This window comes from Bufo bufo, chromosome 9, assembly GCF_905171765.1.
Source record: "Bufo bufo chromosome 9, aBufBuf1.1, whole genome shotgun sequence".
Taxonomy (NCBI): domain Eukaryota; kingdom Metazoa; phylum Chordata; class Amphibia; order Anura; family Bufonidae; genus Bufo; species Bufo bufo.
This window is the reverse complement of record NC_053397.1, coordinates 39,248,083-39,267,726: the sequence shown is the minus strand read 5'-3', so window position 1 is coordinate 39,267,726 and position 19,644 is coordinate 39,248,083. Positions and strand designations below refer to the sequence as shown.

At 45.9% G+C, this 19,644-nt stretch overlaps 1 protein-coding gene across 9 annotated transcripts in view; it reads right to left on the bottom strand.

Annotated features, from left to right (window-relative positions):
• The window catches only part of CACNA1D (calcium voltage-gated channel subunit alpha1 D), a 368,921-nt gene that overhangs the window by 54,411 nt on the left and 294,866 nt on the right, over window positions 1-19,644 (bottom strand). For 5 of the 9 annotated variants that reach the window (XM_040408273.1, XM_040408272.1, XM_040408276.1 and 2 more), the window contains 5 exons: window positions 18,757-18,768; window positions 6,924-7,052; window positions 2,995-3,060; window positions 1,343-1,434; window positions 1,077-1,236 (listed from right to left, as the gene is read on the bottom strand). In XM_040408273.1, the coding sequence (XP_040264207.1) occupies window positions 1,077-1,236; window positions 1,343-1,434; window positions 2,995-3,060; window positions 6,924-7,052; window positions 18,757-18,768 (459 nt within the window). The remainder of the gene's footprint in view (window positions 1-1,076; window positions 1,237-1,342; window positions 1,435-2,994; window positions 3,061-6,923; window positions 7,053-18,756; window positions 18,769-19,644) is intronic. The other 4 variants (XM_040408281.1, XM_040408274.1, XM_040408277.1 and 1 more) reach the window with 1 other exon arrangement.

Here is a 19,644-nt window from a genome sequence, read left to right as displayed (position 1 = left end):
GACCTGTCGCTGGGTCCTATCACATAGATCAGGCATTAGGTACAGAGGACCTGTCGCTGGGTCCTATCACATAGATCAGGCATTAGGTACAGAGGACCTGTTGCTGGGTCCTATCATATAGATCAGGCATTAGGTACAGAGGACCTGTCGCTGGGTCCTATCACATAGATCAGGCATTAGGTACAGAGGACCTGTCGCTGGGTCCTATCACATAGATCAGGCATTAGGTACAGAGGACCTGTCACTGGGTCCTATCATATAGGTCAGGCATTAGGTACAAAGGACCTGTCGCTGGGTCCTATCACATAGATCAGGCATTAGGTACAGAGGACCTGTCGCTGGGTCCTATCATATAGATCAGGCATTAGGTACAGAGGACCTGTCACTGGGTCCTATCATATAGATCAGGCATTAGGTACAGAGGACCTGTCGCTGGGTCCTATCACATAGATCAGGCATTAGGTACAGAGGATCTGTCGCTGGGTCCTATCACATAGATCAGGCATTAGGTACAGAGGACCTGTCGCTGGGTCCTATCACAAAGATCAGGCATTAGGTACAGAGGACCTGTCGCTGGGTCCTATCATATAGATCAGGCATTAGGTACAGAGGACCTGTCGCTGGGTCCTATCATATAGATCAGGCATTAGGTACAGAGGACCTGTCGCTGGGTCCTATCATATAGATCAGGCATTAGGTACAGAGGACCTGTCGCTGGGTCCTATCACATAGATCAGGCATTAGGTACAGAGGACCTGTCGCTGGGTCCTATCACATAGATCAGGCATTAGGTACAGAGGACCTGTTGCTGGGTCCTATCATATAGATCAGGCATTAGGTACAGAGGACCTGTCGCTGGGTCCTATCACATAGATCAGGCATTAGGTACAGAGGACCTGTCGCTGGGTCCTATCACATAGATCAGGCATTAGGTACAGAGGACCTGTCGCTGGGTCCTATCACATAGATCAGGCATTAGGTACAGAGGACCTGTCGCTGGGTCCTATCATATAGATTAGGCATTAGGTACAGAGGACCTGTCGCTGGGTCCTCTGTCTACAGGAATATTCACTTACCAGGAATGCACACAACATGTAAAATGTGATGAAATAGACAATGGCAAAGTTGCTCCCACATGTGTACTCCTCTCCAGTGCTGAAATCTGAATCGGGGTCACAGAGCTTTCCTGGCAAGCATGCCAGCATGATGTCCTGCCAGGCCTCGCCCGTGGCACACCTTGAGGAGATGACGATACAAGTCATTCATTAAGGTTCATTCACTACTATGTACAGTCCATGTATTGATGTATTAGTAATATCATAGCGCTAATAACTACAGATACCTGAATAACAGCAGGACCGCTTGTGGAAAGGTCTGAAAATTGTTGTTCCTATTAATCTGGGTGTTATCCCTCATGGCTATTTTACCAAAAACCTGGAAAATACAATGTTTTATAAGCCTTCACATGCATATCAGAGCGCTCCACAAATGATAAGGCTATGGTACTGTACTTATCAGAATTTCCAGGATGCTTTTATTTAGAATTGTAATAGCAAAAGAGACTGCCTACCAATACGCAGTGATTAGTTTGGTTGTCTCATGAGAGAAAGTGGCCGCTGGGGTGGTCAGCCGATCACAACAGGTCATGTTCCCAGAACCACTGGCAAACAGCTGATTTTGCCAAAGGAAACTGCGGCCAGATAGATGTTTCTGCTGTAGATGAAGGGTAATCCATGTAATGCAAGGACAGCTCCTGTCTGCCAGAATGGCAGCAAATGGCATTTATTATGTAGAGGAAGTTAATACAAGGCACTTACTAATGTCTTGTGATTGTCCATATTGCCTCCTTTGCTGGCTGGATTCATTTTTACATCACATTATGCACTGCTTGTGTCCAGGAGTTAGCATCGGTGGTCGTGCTTTTCCACTACAGGAAAAACAATCAGCCTCTTTCCTATAATGTGCAAGCACGATCACTACTGCGGGATTGCAGGGTGGTCGTAACCCCTGGAAATGAGCAGTGTGATGGAACAATGAATCCAGCCAGCAAAGGAGGCAATATGGACAATCACAAGACATTAGAAAGTGCCTTGGATTAACCATCTCTACATAATAAATGCTATTAGTGGAAGTCTAATAAGTCATATCCACAGGGCAACAAAAATGCTCAAAGTTTAAGCAAATGCTTGGGCAGAATAAGGCCGCGCTCACATGGCGTTTGCGGCCGTGAAACGCAGTTCGTGTGAGGCCCACATTTCCCAGGACAACCGTGGCTCATGTGAACCCTGCATCACTGTGATCTATGATGCTGCGAGTTCCAGCCCAACTGCGGGTCTAATGCCCCATACTGAAATTATGCCGTGCGGGAAAGTAGAGCCCCGGCCTAACCCCATATAATAATTACCACCCACCACTAGACGTGTGACCCAAGCAGTGATCTCAATTATGTTGAGAGATATAACTGGTGGCGTACTGGTAGGCTGCTTTAGGCCTCTTTCAGACGAGTGTGTCCTATGTGGAAATCATGCTCCGTGTGTGAGCGTGATCCCCGGTTATGGACACTGCTCCTTTCGCAGGGTCGCACGGCGTTATACTGATTTATAATGCTGTGTGTCTCTGCATGACTTGTATCCACTGAATTACACTGACACAATGATGTCAGTATATTTTGTAGAAGTAAGGTCATGCAGAGACACACAGCGTTATAAATCAGTATAATGCCGTGCGCTCCTGGGAAACGAGCAGTGTCCATAACCGGGGATCACGCTCACACACGGAGCGTGATTTCCGCATAGGACACGCTCATCAGAAACTAGGACTGAGACACCCAGAGAGAGTCATCCTGGGTAATCAAGCTGCAATAAAATGGCTGTGTAGTCCAAGTGGTAGAATCCATTGTAACTACTGGTAGATCTGCGGTATAGTCACATGTGTGGCGGCACTGCCGGTTACCTTGTATTACTGGCCATTATGACGTTATACTAATAACATTACCTGCATGCCAATCACAGCATAGATGAAAAACAACATGGCGATAAGGAGGGCGACGTACGGTAAAGCCTAAGGAAAAAGATAGTGAAAAGATGATACCAGCATGAGTCTGTGTGCGCTCTGAAATCCACCATATTCTAACAGGAGGTCTGATGGGAACAGTAAGGCTACGTTCACACCAGTCGGATACACTGTGGATTTGTGGTCAGGGATCTGTAGGCGGTAAATCCTCAGCGTATTACATTGCCAGCAAAGGGGATGAGATTTGAGCAAATCTTAGCAAATCTAGAGAGTGAATTGACCTGTACTGCACATTTTAAATCCACAGCATGGCAATTTACGCTGCAGGTTTCAAGGCGCAGGGTGAAATCTGTGGCAAATTGGCAACAAATTTGACATCAAATTGGCAGCAAAATCTGCCGGAAATCCGCCCTGTGTTATTGTACCCTAAAGGCCCATTCACACTATATGTCAGTCCATATCCGTTCCGCAATTTTGACAAACGGATGCGAACCCATTCATTTCAAAAGGACCGCAAAAGATACAGACAGCACACCGCAATTGCGGACAAGAATAGGCATTTCTATAATTCTGGCCGCTCTGTTCCGAAAAATGCGGAATACAGATGGCTGGTATCCGTGTTTTGCAGATCTGCAATTTGCGGACCGCAAAAACAGATACGGTTGTCTGAATAAGCCCTACGGCTACTTTCCTACAGTTAGGCCTAGTTCACACTTCAGTATTTGGTCAGTGATTTACATCAGCGATTTTCAGTGTAGATCATTCCATTCTACCTTATCTATGGAGGCTTCAGTCCAGGTTTTGGTTTAACAATCACTGATGGAAATCACTGAAGTGTGAACCAGGCCTCATAATATGGATGCAATATCTGGATCCCAGCGGTTCTGCTGAAGCAAACTTTGATCTCCATAGCTTCCTATCCTGATCTAAATTCTGGTTCAGTAGGGCTGGGGGCGATCTACGTATTGAAGCAATAATTTAAATATTAAAAGGCACCCATATGATTGCCATCCAAAAGCAGCCTTAGGGCGGTCATAGACATTCAACAGCTGTCGGCCAAACGAATGGCTTTCTCTCCCGGCTCTCACAGACAAGTTCACGGTCGGCTTGGCCAAACGTGTATGTGCACTGAGAGGGGAGAAAGACGCTGTCAGACACTTCAGCCGGCAGCATATTTCCAGGGAGAACAAAAGGATTGGGCGAAAAAATAAATTTTGCCTGACGGGGGAGAGTCAGGAGCTCCCCACACTCTTTGGACTGTTCCCCAAATCCACCGTTCTTGGCGGGTTCGGTCGACAATAAAATAATGTGTATGGAGGCCTTAAAGGGGTTTTCCAAGATTTATGCCTCATGCAGACATCCGTGGAACACGGTCCGTGAGATACCGGACTGGCATTGCAGGAGCGCACCGCATCATTGGTTGCTATGACGCTGTGCGCTCCTGCAATGCCAGTTCGGAATCTCACAGACTGTGTTCCATGGACGTCTGCATGAGGCTTTAAATACTAATGACCTTTCCCCTGGACAGGTCATCAGTATCTGATCAGTGGAGGTCCGACACTCTATCCAGAGGACAGGTCATCAGTATCTGATCGGTGGAGGTCCGACACTCTATCCAGAGGACAGGTCATCAGTATCTGATCGGTGGAGGTCCGACACTCTATCCAGAGGACAGGTCATCAGTATCTGATCGGTGGAGGTCCGACACTCTATCCAGAGGACAGGTCATCAGTATCTGATCGGTGGAGGTCCGACACTCTATCCAGAGGACAGGTCATCAGTATCTGATCGGTGGAGGTCCGACACTCTATCCAGAGGACAGGTCATCAGTATCTGATCGGTGGAGGTCCGACACTCTATCCAGAGGACAGGTCATCAGTATCTGATCGGTGGAGGTCCGACACTCTATCCAGATGACAGGGCATCAGTATCTGATCGGTGGAGGTCCGACACTCTATCCAGAGGACAGGTCATCAGTATCTGATCGGTGGAGGTCCGACACTCTATCCAGAGGACAGGGCATCAGTATCTGATCGGTGGAGGTCCGACACTCTATCCAGAAGACAGGTCATCAGTATCTGATCGGTGGAGGTCCGACACTCTATCCAGAGGACAGGTCATCAGTATCTGATCGGTGGAGGTCCGACACTCTATTCAGAGGACAGGTCATCAGTATCTGATCGGTGGAGGTCCGACACTCTATCCAGAGGACAGGGCATCAGTATCTGATTGGTGGAGGTCCGACACTCTATCCAGAGGACAGGTCATCAGTATCTGATTGGTGAGAGGTCCGACACTCTATCCAGAGGACAGGGTATCAGTATCTGCTTGGTGGAGGTCAGACACTCTATCCAGAGGACAGGGCATCAGTATCTGATTGGTGGAGGTCCGACACTCTATCCAGAGGACAGGTCATCAGTATCTGATCGGTGGAGGTCCGACACTCTATCCAGAGGACAGGGCATCAGTATCTGATCGGTGGAGGTCCGACACTCTATCCAGAAGACAGGTCATCAGTATCTGATCGGTGGAGGTCCCACACTCTATCCAGAGGACAGGTCATCAGTATCTGATCGGTGGAGGTCCGACACTCTATCCAGAGGACAGGTCATCAGTATCTGATCGGTGGAGGTCCGACACTCTATCCAGAGGACAGGTCATCAGTATCTGATCGGTGGAGGTCCGACACTCTATCCAGAGGACAGGTTATCAGTATCTGATTGGTGAGAGGTCCGACACTCTATCCAGAGGACAGGTCATCAGTATCTGATCGGTGGAGGTCCGACACTCTATCCAGAGGACAGGGCATCAGTATCTGATTGGTGGAGGTCCGACACTCTATCCAGAGGACAGGTCATCAGTATCTGATTGGTGAGAGGTCCGACACTCTATCCAGAGGACAGGGTATCAGTATCTGCTTGGTGGAGGTCCGACACTCTATCCAGAGGACAGGGCATCAGTATCTGATTGGTGGAGGTCCGACACTCTATCCAGAGGACAGGGCATCAGTATCTGATTGGTGGAGGTCCGACACTCTATCCAGAGGACAGGGCATCAGCATTCAAATCTCAGAAAACCCTTTTAAGAATTTATTAGGTCACTTAAGATTCGCCAACAGCTTCTGACAACCAGAAATGAGACTGCACCATCACAAGTGGAGTACACTTAGGCCTGTTTCACTTGGGCGATATGGATTGTGTCGGGATCTGTTCAGGGAATAACTGATGATTTTGCACACAAGTTCAGTCAGTTTTTTTCTGGGATTGCAGCCAATCAGATTCCACTTTTAATTTTCCAAAGGAGCTCTGAAAAATGAAAGGTGGGATCTGATTCTTACGGGCAACTAAGGCTACTTTCACATCTGCGTTTTTTTGCTGGATCAGTCATGGATCAGCAAAAACGCTTCCTTTCAGATAATACAACTGGATGCATCCGTTATTACGGAAAGCCATTATCAGACTGTGTAGTGTCCATGATGGATCCAGCACTAAAACCACTGCAAGTCAATGGGCGCCAGATCCGTTTTCAATTGTGTCCGAGAAAACGGATCTGGCACCACTGGCTTACATTGTGAGTCATGACGGATCCTACTTGCTCCACATCCAATGACGCACTCAAAAACGCTGCTTGCAGCATGAGAACGCAACCAAATGGAACGGAAGACATTCTGGTGCATTCTGTTCCGTTTTGTCCACATTGACAATGAATGGGGACAAAACTGAAGCGTTTTCCTCCGGTTTTGAGATCCTATGACGGATCATAATACCAGAAAGGAAAAACGCTGATGTGAAAGTAGCCTAAGCCGGTTTTCCTTTACAGCAGTTTTGATAAATCTACCCCAATGTGTCTACTGAACCACCTAGTCTATGCTTTCCGTATAACCGGACCACAGATAAATACCTACTACATACCTGAAAGGACTTTATGAATGTCCACAGCAACGTTCGGATCCCTTCGCCCCTGCTTAGAAGTTTCACGAGTCGCATGACTCTGAATAGTCGGAAGAAAGTGATTGAGATGCGGGCGCTGTCTTCTGAGCTCTGTAAGGCATTGGGTAAATCACATCACAGACACAGGGGCAGATACATAGTCCAGAACATAAAGCAGGAGGTGGCGGAACAATAATAAGACCATGTTGTATAATCTAGAACAGGCAACCCTTAAAGAGGACCCGTCCCCTCTCCTGACATGTCTATTTTGGTGCATTTTCATTCCCCATGTGGTAACAATTCTAGAGCGTCTATTGTCATGACTCTATGATGTACCATTCCTTTATTATTCCTGCTAAACGTTATAAATGAATTACTAGTAGTTTGTAATGAAGGTCTAAATGGGTGTTACAAGTTACCAGGGGTGCGTCCCTGCACAGTCGGACACTATCCAATCAGTGATGCCAGTGTGAGAGCTGGTAACACCCAGTTGGACCTTCATTACAAACTGCCAGCAATTCATTCATAACTTTTAGCAGGAATAATAAAGGAATGGCACATCATAGAGTAATAAGAATAGAAGCTCCAGAACAGTTATTACATGGGGGATGCAAGCAGTTACTAATACAGACATGTCAGGAGAGGGGATCGCTCCTCTTTAAAGAGGACCCATCAACACTCTTGACATGTCTGCTTTTTATTCCCCCTGGAAAAAAAAACTATTCTGGAGGAACTTTTCTCGTAACGCTATACTGTGCCGCTCCTCTGTTACTCCTCCTGAATATTTCTAAGTAAATTGACAACCGTTACCTTTCTCTACGCGGTGTGATAAGGTTAGCGCTGACTGGACAATGTCAGAGTGTGTAGGGGCACGCCCTCAATGGTAACACCTCATAAATGTGCAGGAGGAATAACAGAGGAATGGCATAACATAGAGCTGCAGAATTACTATACCATGGGTAATGCAGCTATTACCTAAAACAGACAGGTCAGGAGAGTCACCGGGCCTTCAGAACAAGTCCAGCTCTTTATCTCCCAACCAGATGGGAGTTGTAGTCCTGCAGCAGATGGCGTGGGAACGAATATGTAATGCTCTATTGAGCGCTTCCATTCATTAAAGCGCAGCTTCATGGTGGTAGGCACGGCACTTACCGGGGGCACCCACTATGCTACACTAAAGCCGCATGCCAAGACAGACTTGTATTCCAGCTGCAGGGGCACACACATGCATTTCTCAGCCTAAGTTCTCAATCAGCTGGATGAAATGAATGCTATATACCGCGCTTATCGAAACCCTTCTGAGAAAACACAGCAAAACCAGGCAAGCGTCAGACAAAGAGAGGGTTAACAGAGGTCAAACCATTCCGGGGCCACTCTTCTTACCGCTGGGTCCCCGGTGGGGCCTTGTTCAGTTGGCATTGGCTTTAAGAAATATAATGAAAAATAATGAATATTTTAAAAAATGTGCCAGGAGGAAGAAGATAAAACACACTGGAGGTGGAGGCAGCAAGGTCTCACGAGCACAAGATCCTCCTGGGCCAGCACATGAGATGAATATAATTCCGGCAGTGTATGATGGGGGGAGATCAGTGATGTAATGGGGCTCCACAAGAGCAGAGGTGGTCACATACTGGAACACTCTGCCCCCTGGGAATATTCATATAATATCCCGCATCTGGGTATATGGGAAAGTGCTATATTGCCCGAAATAACGGAAAGCCACTGATAATTACGTCCTAGATTAACGGGCCCGCGCTTTCGTGTTCTACAGCTTTGTCTATTCCTTTACCGCGGTGCCGTAGAGCATCCATGAGAAGCTCAATGACCTAGCGGGCTATGCCGCCATGTCGCCCTGTAGCCAATGAACCTGGGCATCTCACGGGGCTCTGATGCCAATACATGATGGCACAGGCAGCAATTTTGTGAAAGCAATTTTCTAATGGCAAAAAAATATGACAAAAAGTCACAAAATTGTCGGAACGATTAGGCCCCATTCACACGAGCCGCAAAAAGATAGAAAATGTCCTATTATTGTCCGTTTTGCGGACAAGAATAGTCATCGTTACAAAGGGTCAGTCTGCAAAAATACGGATGCAACACGGACGTCATTGGTATTTTTTGTGGATTAGAATTTACGGACCGCAAAATAGATATGGTCATATTGACAAGATCATATGTATTTTTTTGCAGACCCATTGTAACAATGTCTACTCTAGTCTGCAAAACGGGCAAAAATAGGACGCGTTCTGTCTTATTTGTGGGATTGCCGAATGGACATACAGTGTGCTGTCCGCATTTTTTGTGAAATGAATGGGTCTGCATCCAATCTTCAAAAAATGCGGATCGGATGCGGACCAAAAATACAGTCATGTGAATAGGGCCTTAGGCAAGGTCTACGCAGCGACTTTGGGTGCGTAACTGAAGCTTCCGAAGAGAAACACTGAGTGACACGATTCGTACACTTTCACGCATCTGCAACTTTGGTGCAATGTGACTGTCACATCATTTCTATAGAAGACGTGCAACTATTACCAATATTTTACCAATAGAAAACAAAAGACATGCAGAAAACTTGCAACAAACCAGCATTAATGATTGTGATGCACGTCTGAGAATTATGCAACCAAAGTTGTTGTGTAGACCTATCCTAAGTGAGCATTATGGGGGTCATTTATTAAGACCGGCAATTTATACGCCAGTCTTAATCCCTATGCGATGGCAGCGGATGCATCAAGTTTATGTAGAGGCACAGGACTCGCTTGGTTCCGCCAGCCACGCAACATGGTTTAAACTACGCCAGCTCCCTTGCCATAAACTGCCGTGAAATATGGTAAATGAGATGGGCCGGCCCGTCCTCTTCCCCGCCCACGACATGCCTCCTTTTCCCGCCACCTCGGAAGAGTGGCGTGAGTGGAGAAAGGGCATAGATTTTGACGCAAAACCCCTTTGCGACAAAATCTGCGCCAAAAAGTGCTGTATATTTCTTCATAAATGACCCCCTATATTTTTACAGAGGTAGCCAAATGTAGAATGTGTGGCAGTAAAGAGGTCGAACTCCCTACTGGCAGGGTCTACTGGCCGCTACGTAAATCAAATAAAACCCTAAATCTTACAACGCAATGTCAGTTGGCCTATGTAGTAGTATCCATAGTTACCAACAGTCCTGAATTTGCAGGGACTGTCCCTAAATTTCAGTTCTGGAAAATTTGGGCCCAAAGTGGTTGGGGGTTGTGGTGGTCCTGCCCATAAATGGGTGTTCTTGGATGGCTTTGGGCATTCCCAGGGCAGGGTCTCATGCCCCAAATTTAGCAATGACAATAAGTATGAGTATGCAACACACTCATTTAGAAGGAGGTACTGGTTTCGTGCACAAGCTTTTTTTTTACTGGAAAACTGGGGTAAGATGTAACTTTCTGGAATCATACTTTCTTTGCACTTTATAATACACAGGGACAAACCAGTTGACGCGTCTTTATTATACCGTACGTACTCGAGTAACTCTAGAGATCTCACTTTCCACCGTTCCCAATGAAAGCGCTGATCACACCGCAAACCTTAGACATACTGTACAACGCATGCCATGTCTCTCCAGATCATGCCGCATGCAACAGGGTCACTTATCAAGTATAAAACATTATAACTTGTTTGAAATATGTGGAAAAAATGTCAATGTCCGGATGCAAGTTCACATTCAAAGGGAGCTCAGAGACAGTAAGCATGGTGCATGAAAAAAAGAGAATGCAGAAGAACATGACAAGGAAATCCGCAGTTTTATAAAAAACAGATTTTGGTGAGCAGCTGTAACAAGGCGACGTTTCCACCTCCAATTCTTACCGTAGGTGGCCCAGTTGGGTCAATTTCTGGCGGCTTTGAAAAAATTGAGAGTATTGTTAAGTTAAAAGTGGAGATGATCTGTTCTAGAGGGTTATGGTGATGGTAACGAACATGTTACCCACCTAGTTGTACAGATTAATCAAGGTTTCCCTGATACATTACTATCACGGTGGTGTACATTGGGAAAGCTTCCAATGTGGAAATTAATTGTGTCCATTAGGTTAAAGGGATTCTCCAGGCTTTTTAAAACTCCATGTTTTCTTCTAACCCGTGGAAGAAAGATAGTTTAGTTAGTACTTACTTACTTACTCCACCGATGCCTCAGTCTCGGCTGCACTCACACAGGCTGTGGGCTCTTCCTCTTGGGTCCCAACCATATGTCTTTCTTCCTCTTCCTGTTCATCTTCATTTACTATTATGCAGCTGAACAGGAAGAGAAGGAAAGGAAACCAGTGGTGATTCGGGCAGAAGAGCCCAGAGTCTCTGTGAGTGCATCAGCGGAGCGAGGGATGGGTAAGTATTAACTAAAATGTCCTTCTTCCACGGGTTGGAAAATAGCATGGATTTTCTTAAAAAGCTTGGAGAACACCTTTAAATTTACCCAAAACAGGTCAAAAGAATGAGTTTTTAGCCTCTTCTGGCCAGTATACAGTAAAAAAAATAAAAAATAAATGGAATAGCATTGCACACCAAGCTATTCCATACAATGGTCTCCAATTAAAATTGTATATGTTATATATACATTTTTTTCACAATGAGCCCATGGATGACCATCAGAGGCAACTGTTTAAAGGGCATCTGTCAGCAGATTTGTACCTATGACACTGGCTGACCTGTTACATGGGCACTTGGCAGCCATGTTCATATGGGCCCGCATTGCTGAGAAAAATGATGTTCTAATATATGCAAATGAGCCTCTAGGAGCAACAGGGGCGTTGCCATTACACCTAGAGGCTCAGCTCTCTCTGCAACTGCCGCGCTCTCTGCACTTTGATTAAGGACCAAGCAGTGTAAACGTGATCATGCCTGGCCCTGTCAATTTTTCTCAGCAATGCAGGCACATATGAACATGGGACCAACACAGATGCCTTCAGCTGCCAAGTGCACATGTAACAGGTCAGCCAGTTTCATAGGGACAAAACTGCTGACAGATGCCCTTTAATCTAATATATAAAGCTGAGTGTATGTGTATGTATGTATGTCCGCTAAAGGAATCCGCACCGTAGCATTTACAATCACGAAATTTGGCACACAGGTACATCAGGTGTCCGGGAAGGTTTTAGACCATGTCTGAGCTCTCTAGGATAGGACGTACCGTTCCCGAGATATTCTCCAAAAATGCATTAGCCAATAGAAGCTTGGTCACATGACCCTTATCAGCCAATAGAAGCTCGCAGGCCCTGAGTCTCCACATACACCGTTTTACTCCAGGTTTCCATAACAATCCAGCCATTTTTCTTCACTGCTGTAGGAGAGCTTTAAAGGAAATCTGCCACCAGGATAATCGCTATTGAAGTAAAGCCATGGCCTAATAGCACTTAGTACCTTATTTCTAGATGTGCCTTTGTTCCAGCAATAGATATTTTTATCCTCTGAAAATCCAGTTTATTTGGTATGCAAATGAGCCAGTAAGGTGCCCAGAGGGGCGTCACTCTTGCAGGAAGGAGCCCAGACACGCCCCCTGCCACAATGTGTCCATCCTGAAAAGACTTAAAACCCCACCCCCAGGTCCCGCTTAGCCACGCCCATGATCCATTAGGCCACGCCCCCACCCACTCCTGAGAAGACAGGGATTGAAAAAATGAAGGTAAAAATCAACTTCTGTCAGCTGCAGGGGTGGGAGGGAGGGTGACTTTCTCCCTGCAGATCACACTCAGACAGCACAGTGCTGCTGTCTTAGAGTGAGCTGTTCAAAAGGACACGCCCCCGATCCAGTAAAGGAAACTGTTAAGGGGGCGGGACCCTGTGGAGGTCACTGTCAAGGGGGTGGTATGCTGTGAAAGTCACTGTTAAAGGGGAAGGCTGCTGTAAAGGTCAAAGTTAAGGGGGTGGGCTGCTGTGGAGGTCCAATTTTAAGGGACGGGGCACTGTGGGGGGGGGTCAGTGTTAAGAGGCGGGGGGCTGTGGAGGTCATTGTTTTGGGGGGCGGGGTGCTGTAGATGTCACTGTTATAGTGGATAGTGTTGATATCTTTTAACGACACACACAAACATTAAATGAAATAGATTAAATATACCCGAGCGAAGCCGGGTCCTTCAGCTAGTGTATATATATTTTAAATGCAGCCAATAAAAACTGGATGAGACAGAGCCGTATGTGGTAGACATGCACAATGCATGGGTGCCTCTGCTTCCCCTGCACCCCTATAGCTGCACCAGGACTACATAATAAAATGCAGTATCACACACCGATGGGGACTATGGGAGGGAGGAGAACAGTCGCACAAGGTGCCATATTTTTCCTCCGGTGACATCTAGATATAAAACTATCCCTTTTTGTCATATAATCCTCAGAGGTATACAGATACAAATATGGGTCGTGTGTGATTTTTCACAAATAGCTTGAAAATATGTATAAAACGACTTCATCTTTGGCGGCATATGTATAATAAGTCTACAATACCGAGATGCTTCTTCTCAAACTATATGTCAAATCTAATGGATGATCCTAATTGAATTTATGTCTTTACACGTACACAAATCAGATAGAAGTCATCCGCACAATGCGGCTATTAAAAGGAAAGACCGCAGAAGGACGTTATGTGTGGCGCCAAAGGAAGAGGTCATGAACCCAGCGAGAAAGAAGGGTCCCATTATACATGTCCTGCACTACTGCACTGCCGGGTGGTAGGCGAGGAAGCACAATAATAATAGGGGGGCTTCTGATGCAAAATCAACACTGGAACCCCACGCAAAACCAACAGTCTCATATTTTCCAAATTACTGGCGAGCTTCCCGGATGAACCAAGAGATAAGTAACGGGGCTTCACCATACGTCACCGCCAGCAGCATTTACTATAAGGGATGAACATGTTTTCTTATATCACATACAGGCACCATATAGATGCTCCAGGTCTGTAAGGTAAAGCTAAGAGGCATGCTATACCGTGCAGAATGTGCGGTGTACCGTGCGGTGTTAGATGTGCAGAATGTGCGGTGTACCGTGCGGTGTTAGATGTGCAGAATGTGCGGTGTACCGTGAATATAGAATATAGTTGTGCTCAGAGCCAAATGTGAAAATTAGAACTTATACTCTAAACCAATACAAAGTAGAGGCAGCCATGCTGCATCAAGAAGAAGCCATCACCAGGACAGGTGCACTATAGATTAAATTAAAGGCTATCAACACCTTTGAGGGTCATTTTAGGCCCCTTTCACACGGGCGTTGCGGAAAAATGTGCGGGTGCGTTGCGGGAACACCCGTGATTTTTCCGCGCGAGTGCAAAACATTGTAATGCGTTTTGCACTCGCGTGAGAAAAATCGTGCGTGTTTGGTACCCAAACCCGAACTTCTTCACAGAAGTTCGGGCTTGGGATCGGTGTTCTGTAAATAGTATTATTTTCCCTTATAACATGGTTATAAGGGAAAATAATAGCATTCTGAATACAGAATGCAAAGTAAAATAGCGCTGGAGGGGATAAAAAAAATAAAACAATTTTTAACTCACCTTAATCCACTTGCTCGCGTAGCCCGGCATCTCCTTGTGTCACCTTTGTTGAAAGACCTGTGGTGAGCATTAACTATAGTTCAAGGACCTGGGATGACGTCACTCCGGTCATCACATGGTACGTCACATGATCTTTTACCATGGTGATTCACCATGGTAAAAGATCATGTGACGTACCATGTGATGACCGGAGTGACGTCATCCCAGGTCCTTGAACTATAGTTAATGCTCACCACAGGTCTTTCAACAAAGGTGACACAAGGAGATGCCGGGCTACGCGAGCAAGTGGATTAAGGTGAGTTAAATGATTTTTTATTTTTTTTTAACCCCTCCAGCGCTATTTTACTTTGCATTCTGAATTCAGAATGCTATTATTTTCCCTTATAACCATGTTATAAGGGAAAATAATAATGATCGGGGCTCCATCCCGATCGTCTCCTAGCAACCGTGCGTGAAAATCGCACCGCATCCGCACTTGCTTGCGGATGCTTGCGATTTTAACGCAACCCCATTCACTTCTATGGGGCCTGCGTTGCGTGAAAAACGCAGAATATAGAACATGCTGCGATTTTCACGCAACGCATAAGTGATGCGTGAAAATCACCGCTCATGTGAACAGCCCCATAGAAATGAATGGGTCGGTATTCAGTGCGGGTGCAATGCGTTCACCTCCCGCATCGCATCCGCGCGGAATACTCGCCCGTGTGAAAGGGGCCTTAGTCCTTTTGGGCTAAAAAATATATTTTTTTCAATTGGTCTACATTAAAGGGCATCTGTCAGCAGTTTTGTACCTATGACACTGGCTGACCTGTTACATGTGCGCTTGGCAGCTGAAGGCATCTGTGTTGGTCCCATGGTCATATGTGCCCGCATTGCTGAGAAAAGTGATATTTTAATATATGCAAATGAGCCTCTAGGAGCAACGGGGGCGTTGCCGTTACACCTAGAGGCTCTGCTCTCTCTGCCACTGCCGCACACTCTGCACTTTGATTGACAGGGCCAGGCGTGATGATGTTTTCACTGCCTTGATTACAATTCACAGTTAAAGGGAAACTTATCATCACATATGAGGCCCCTACACACCGCTGCCAGAGCACTGTACTCAATGGTAATAGGTCTGTAAAGATGGCACTCTCTAAAATTTTACTTGCACCCATGAAGCTGAGGTCACTACACCTCATTTCACTGCGCAAGCGGCAGACGCAGCTGGAGCTGGCTTGCAAGCCATGAAGGCATAACTACTCCTGAGAGTGGGGCCGCCCACTAGTCACAGGTAGGGCACGCGCCACTTTATAAACGCAGTTTTCTAACACTTCTCTAAGTTTGAAGGGGTTTTCTGAGGCTTTTTAACTGATGACCTATCCTCTGGATTGATCATCAGTATCTGATCGGTGGGGGACAGCTTGCCAAGCACAGCGCCATACATTATCGGCCCCATTCATTTGCGCCTAGGGAAAGCTGCAAGAGGGCAAGGGCACTTACAGGAGCATCAGTGCCTTCTCAAATAACTGATCAGTGGGGGCCCCAATGTTCTGATACTGATGACCTTACTTACTACTACTGATATACCATGACCTGGATGAATGAAGTAGAATTTTACAGCGATATCTTTATAGATCTATTACCACCATCCCATGCAACACTATGGCGGTGGTTTAGGGACTGCATATGTGATGACAAGTTCCCTTTAAATAGCCACTTTGCCATTTTTTGCTTTACTTATTTTGTACCGATGTTCAGTCACACGAAGTTCTCTCCTCCATTCATGCCTAAAGCTACAAACACATTCAGATGGCTTCCTGATGATAGACGGCAGTACATTGTAGAAGCCCTGACGACATTAACACAATTGTCCAGTGGCCAAAATAAATCATTTAGGCCCCTTTGCACACGGGCGAGAATTCCGTGCGGGTGCGATGCGTGAGGTGAACGCATTGCACCAGCACTGAATCTGGACCCATTCACATCAATGGGGCTGTGCACATGAGCGGTGATTTTCACGCATCACTTTTGCGTCGCGTGAAAATCGCAGCATGGTCACGCAACGCAGGCCCCATAGAAATGAATAGGTCTGCGTTAAAATCGCAAGCATCCGCAAGCAAGTGCGGATGCGGTGTGATTTTCACGCATGGTTGCTAGGATATGATGTAAGTAAATTGATAAAAGTCTATTTACTGTATTATTTTCCCTTATAACATAAGCATTCTGAATTAAAGAATGCTATTAGTAGGGAAAATAATAAAATATACAGAACACCTAACCTAAACCCGATCTTCAGTGAAGAAGACCTGGTTCTGGTCTGGGTACCACAGTCAATTTTTAATCACACGCGTGCAAAACGCATTGCACCCGCGCGATAAAAACTGAACATCGGAACGCAATCGCAGTCAAAACTGACTGCAATTGCGTACCTACTGGCACGATTTTTCTTGATCGCAGACGAAACGCATCCGGACCTAATCCGTACACGCTCGTCTGCAGGGGGCCTTAAACTACAGTATATCTCCTGATTGTCCACCAGAAGCTTGAAGGTCCTAGGGCCTCGATCATGGTCAGACTGGCCCACCAGAGTACCAGAGAATCCTCTGGGGGGTTCCAGGCTCTAATACCATAGCAACCCTTAGGCCTCTTTCACACGGGCGTTGCGGGAAAAGGTGCGGGTGCGTTGCGGGAACATGCACGATTTTTCCGCACGAGTGCAAAACATTGTAATGCGTTTTGCACGCGCGTGAGAAAAATCGGCATGTTTGGTCGGTGTTGATCGGTGTTCTGTAGATTGCATTATTTTCCCTTATAACTGCGCGATCAAGTGGATTAAGGTGAGTTAAATTATTATTATTTTTTTTTAACCCCTCCAGCGCTATTTTACTATACATTCTGTATTCAGAATGCTATTATTTTCCCTTATAACCATATTATAAGGAAAAATAATAATGATCGGATCTCCATCCCGATCGTCTCCTAGCAACCGTGCGTGAAAATCGCACCGCCTCCGCACTTGCTTGCGGATGCTTGCGATTTTCACGCAGCCCCATTCACTTCTATGGGGACTGCGTTGCGCGAAAAACGCACAAAATAGAGCATGCTGCGATTTTCACGCAACGCACAAGTGATGCGTGAAAATCACCGCTCATGTGAACAGCCCCATAGAAATTAATGGGTCCGGATTTAGTGCGGGTGCAATGCGTTCAACTCACGCATCGCATCCACGCGGAAAACTCGCTCGTGTGAAAGGGGACTTAAAGGTCCAGGGAAAAAAAAAACATTTGGCTGTCTTTGGAGCCAACCTACTAGACTTTAGTGAAGATACAGGGGTTGGGCATCAAAAATAATCTCATCTGGTGGTCACAGAGAACCTCAGTCTGACACTGGCCCCAGGGCAAGCTCTGGAACAAGGTCCTCCATCAATCATATCATGTGTCATTCATAGCACTGGTAACTTCATGAGTCATTGAGGTTTCACTGTGGCCCCTCATGCACTATATACAACAGCTACCCCCTAGTGCTAATCCCCTGTTTGTGCCCCTTCAGAGAACAAGGTCCAAGTGTGTCTGCTACCTCTCCACCCCTATAACTGTGCCCCTGTCATTGACCATTAATTGGTCACCTCTTTGGTCCAACCGAGACATCTGCCATGCTGGATTTTTTTGGTCGGCTGATTGCATGATAAAAATATAAACAGGTATTTCATTGTCCGCCTGACGGCCCTTCATTCTGCGCGGTTGTATATATCTATAGGGCAAAAAGTACGGACGCACAACTTATGTCTGGTTTCCACTCATCAAAGTTTTTGCAAAGTTGCTCAATGTAGATTTAAATGAAAAGTGATGTCTCTGCCTCTAATTTGTGGTTTTATGGACCAGGAGATTTGGATCAGGCCTTATGCACACGACCGTGTCTGTTTTGCGGTCCGCAAACCGCGGATCGGCAAAATACAGATTGCAGCCCATGTGTCGTCCGCATTTTTTCTTGCGGACCCGTTGACTTCAATGATTTTTTTTTTTTTGTGGACATATATATACAGATGCGGTAAGCACGCGGCTGATCCGGGTGCTTTAGACATTCGTATGTCTGTTGCGCAAAATGTTAAAACATGTCCTATATCTGGAAGCAAAATGCGGACACATTGAAGTCACAAAAAAAATGCAGATGGTATTAGTATTTTGCGAATCTGCAATTTGCGGACCGCGACATACATACGGTCGTGTGCATGGGGCCTTAGTGGATCAGAGCGGGAGGCGTGTTAGTGAGCCAGGAAGGTTAGGACACGCGGTGCTTTGTGCAGTTAATAGTTCACACGTGTTACATACTTGCCTGTAGAAATTTCTAGGGATGAAATAAACACAGTTGGTTAGATTATATTCCGGACTGAGTGCAGTATTTCAGCAATAATATGCAGATGGGTATAGATGGGGCTCATTAACCGGAGAATGATGTCGCATCCTCCTCAGCTTTATAGCTTGTGTGTCATGCATTCTGTGGGGGGGAACTATCACCTGGATTGGGCCGGTTCTCCGACACACAAAAGTCGTACGTTTTTTAACAATCCATATTTGTGCAAGAAAAAAAACTTTTAGGAAATTGCCCCCTTTAAAAAAAACAGGTGGAGCTCGGCAGAAGTGGGTGCGGCCACCAAAAAAACTGCGTAAATTACAGCACAAATCTACTCCAGCTAAGATCTGGCAAAATACACCAAATACACCAAATGTATTAAGAGGCGCGTACCTCTAAATAAATTTGGCCCGTCTCACTCCAGCGCACATAAGGTTAAGGGTTCATGCACATGGCCGTCCCCGTTTTGCGGCATTTTGCGGAATGGAACGTCCTGCCCTCTATAGAACTGTCCTATCCCTGTCTGTAAAACGGACAAGAATAGGACATGTTCTATATTTTTGCAGGTGCCGCGGAACAGACACATGGCGTGCTGTCTGTAATCTTTTGCGGCCCCAGTGAAGTGAACGGGTCTGCATCCGATCCAAAAAAAATGCGGATCAGATGAGAACAAAAATCATGGTCGTCTCCTTCTATGTATCTAAAAATCAGTGGCATACCACAAAATATAACCAAATTCTTTGAAAATAGAAAGAAAAAAATCATATTTACTGCATGATAATGTTTACACTCCAGGAAACTGCGTACAGATGTAGCAGGGTTAACACACAAACTCTTAACTCAAATTTCTTAACTCATCGTGTTATCTTG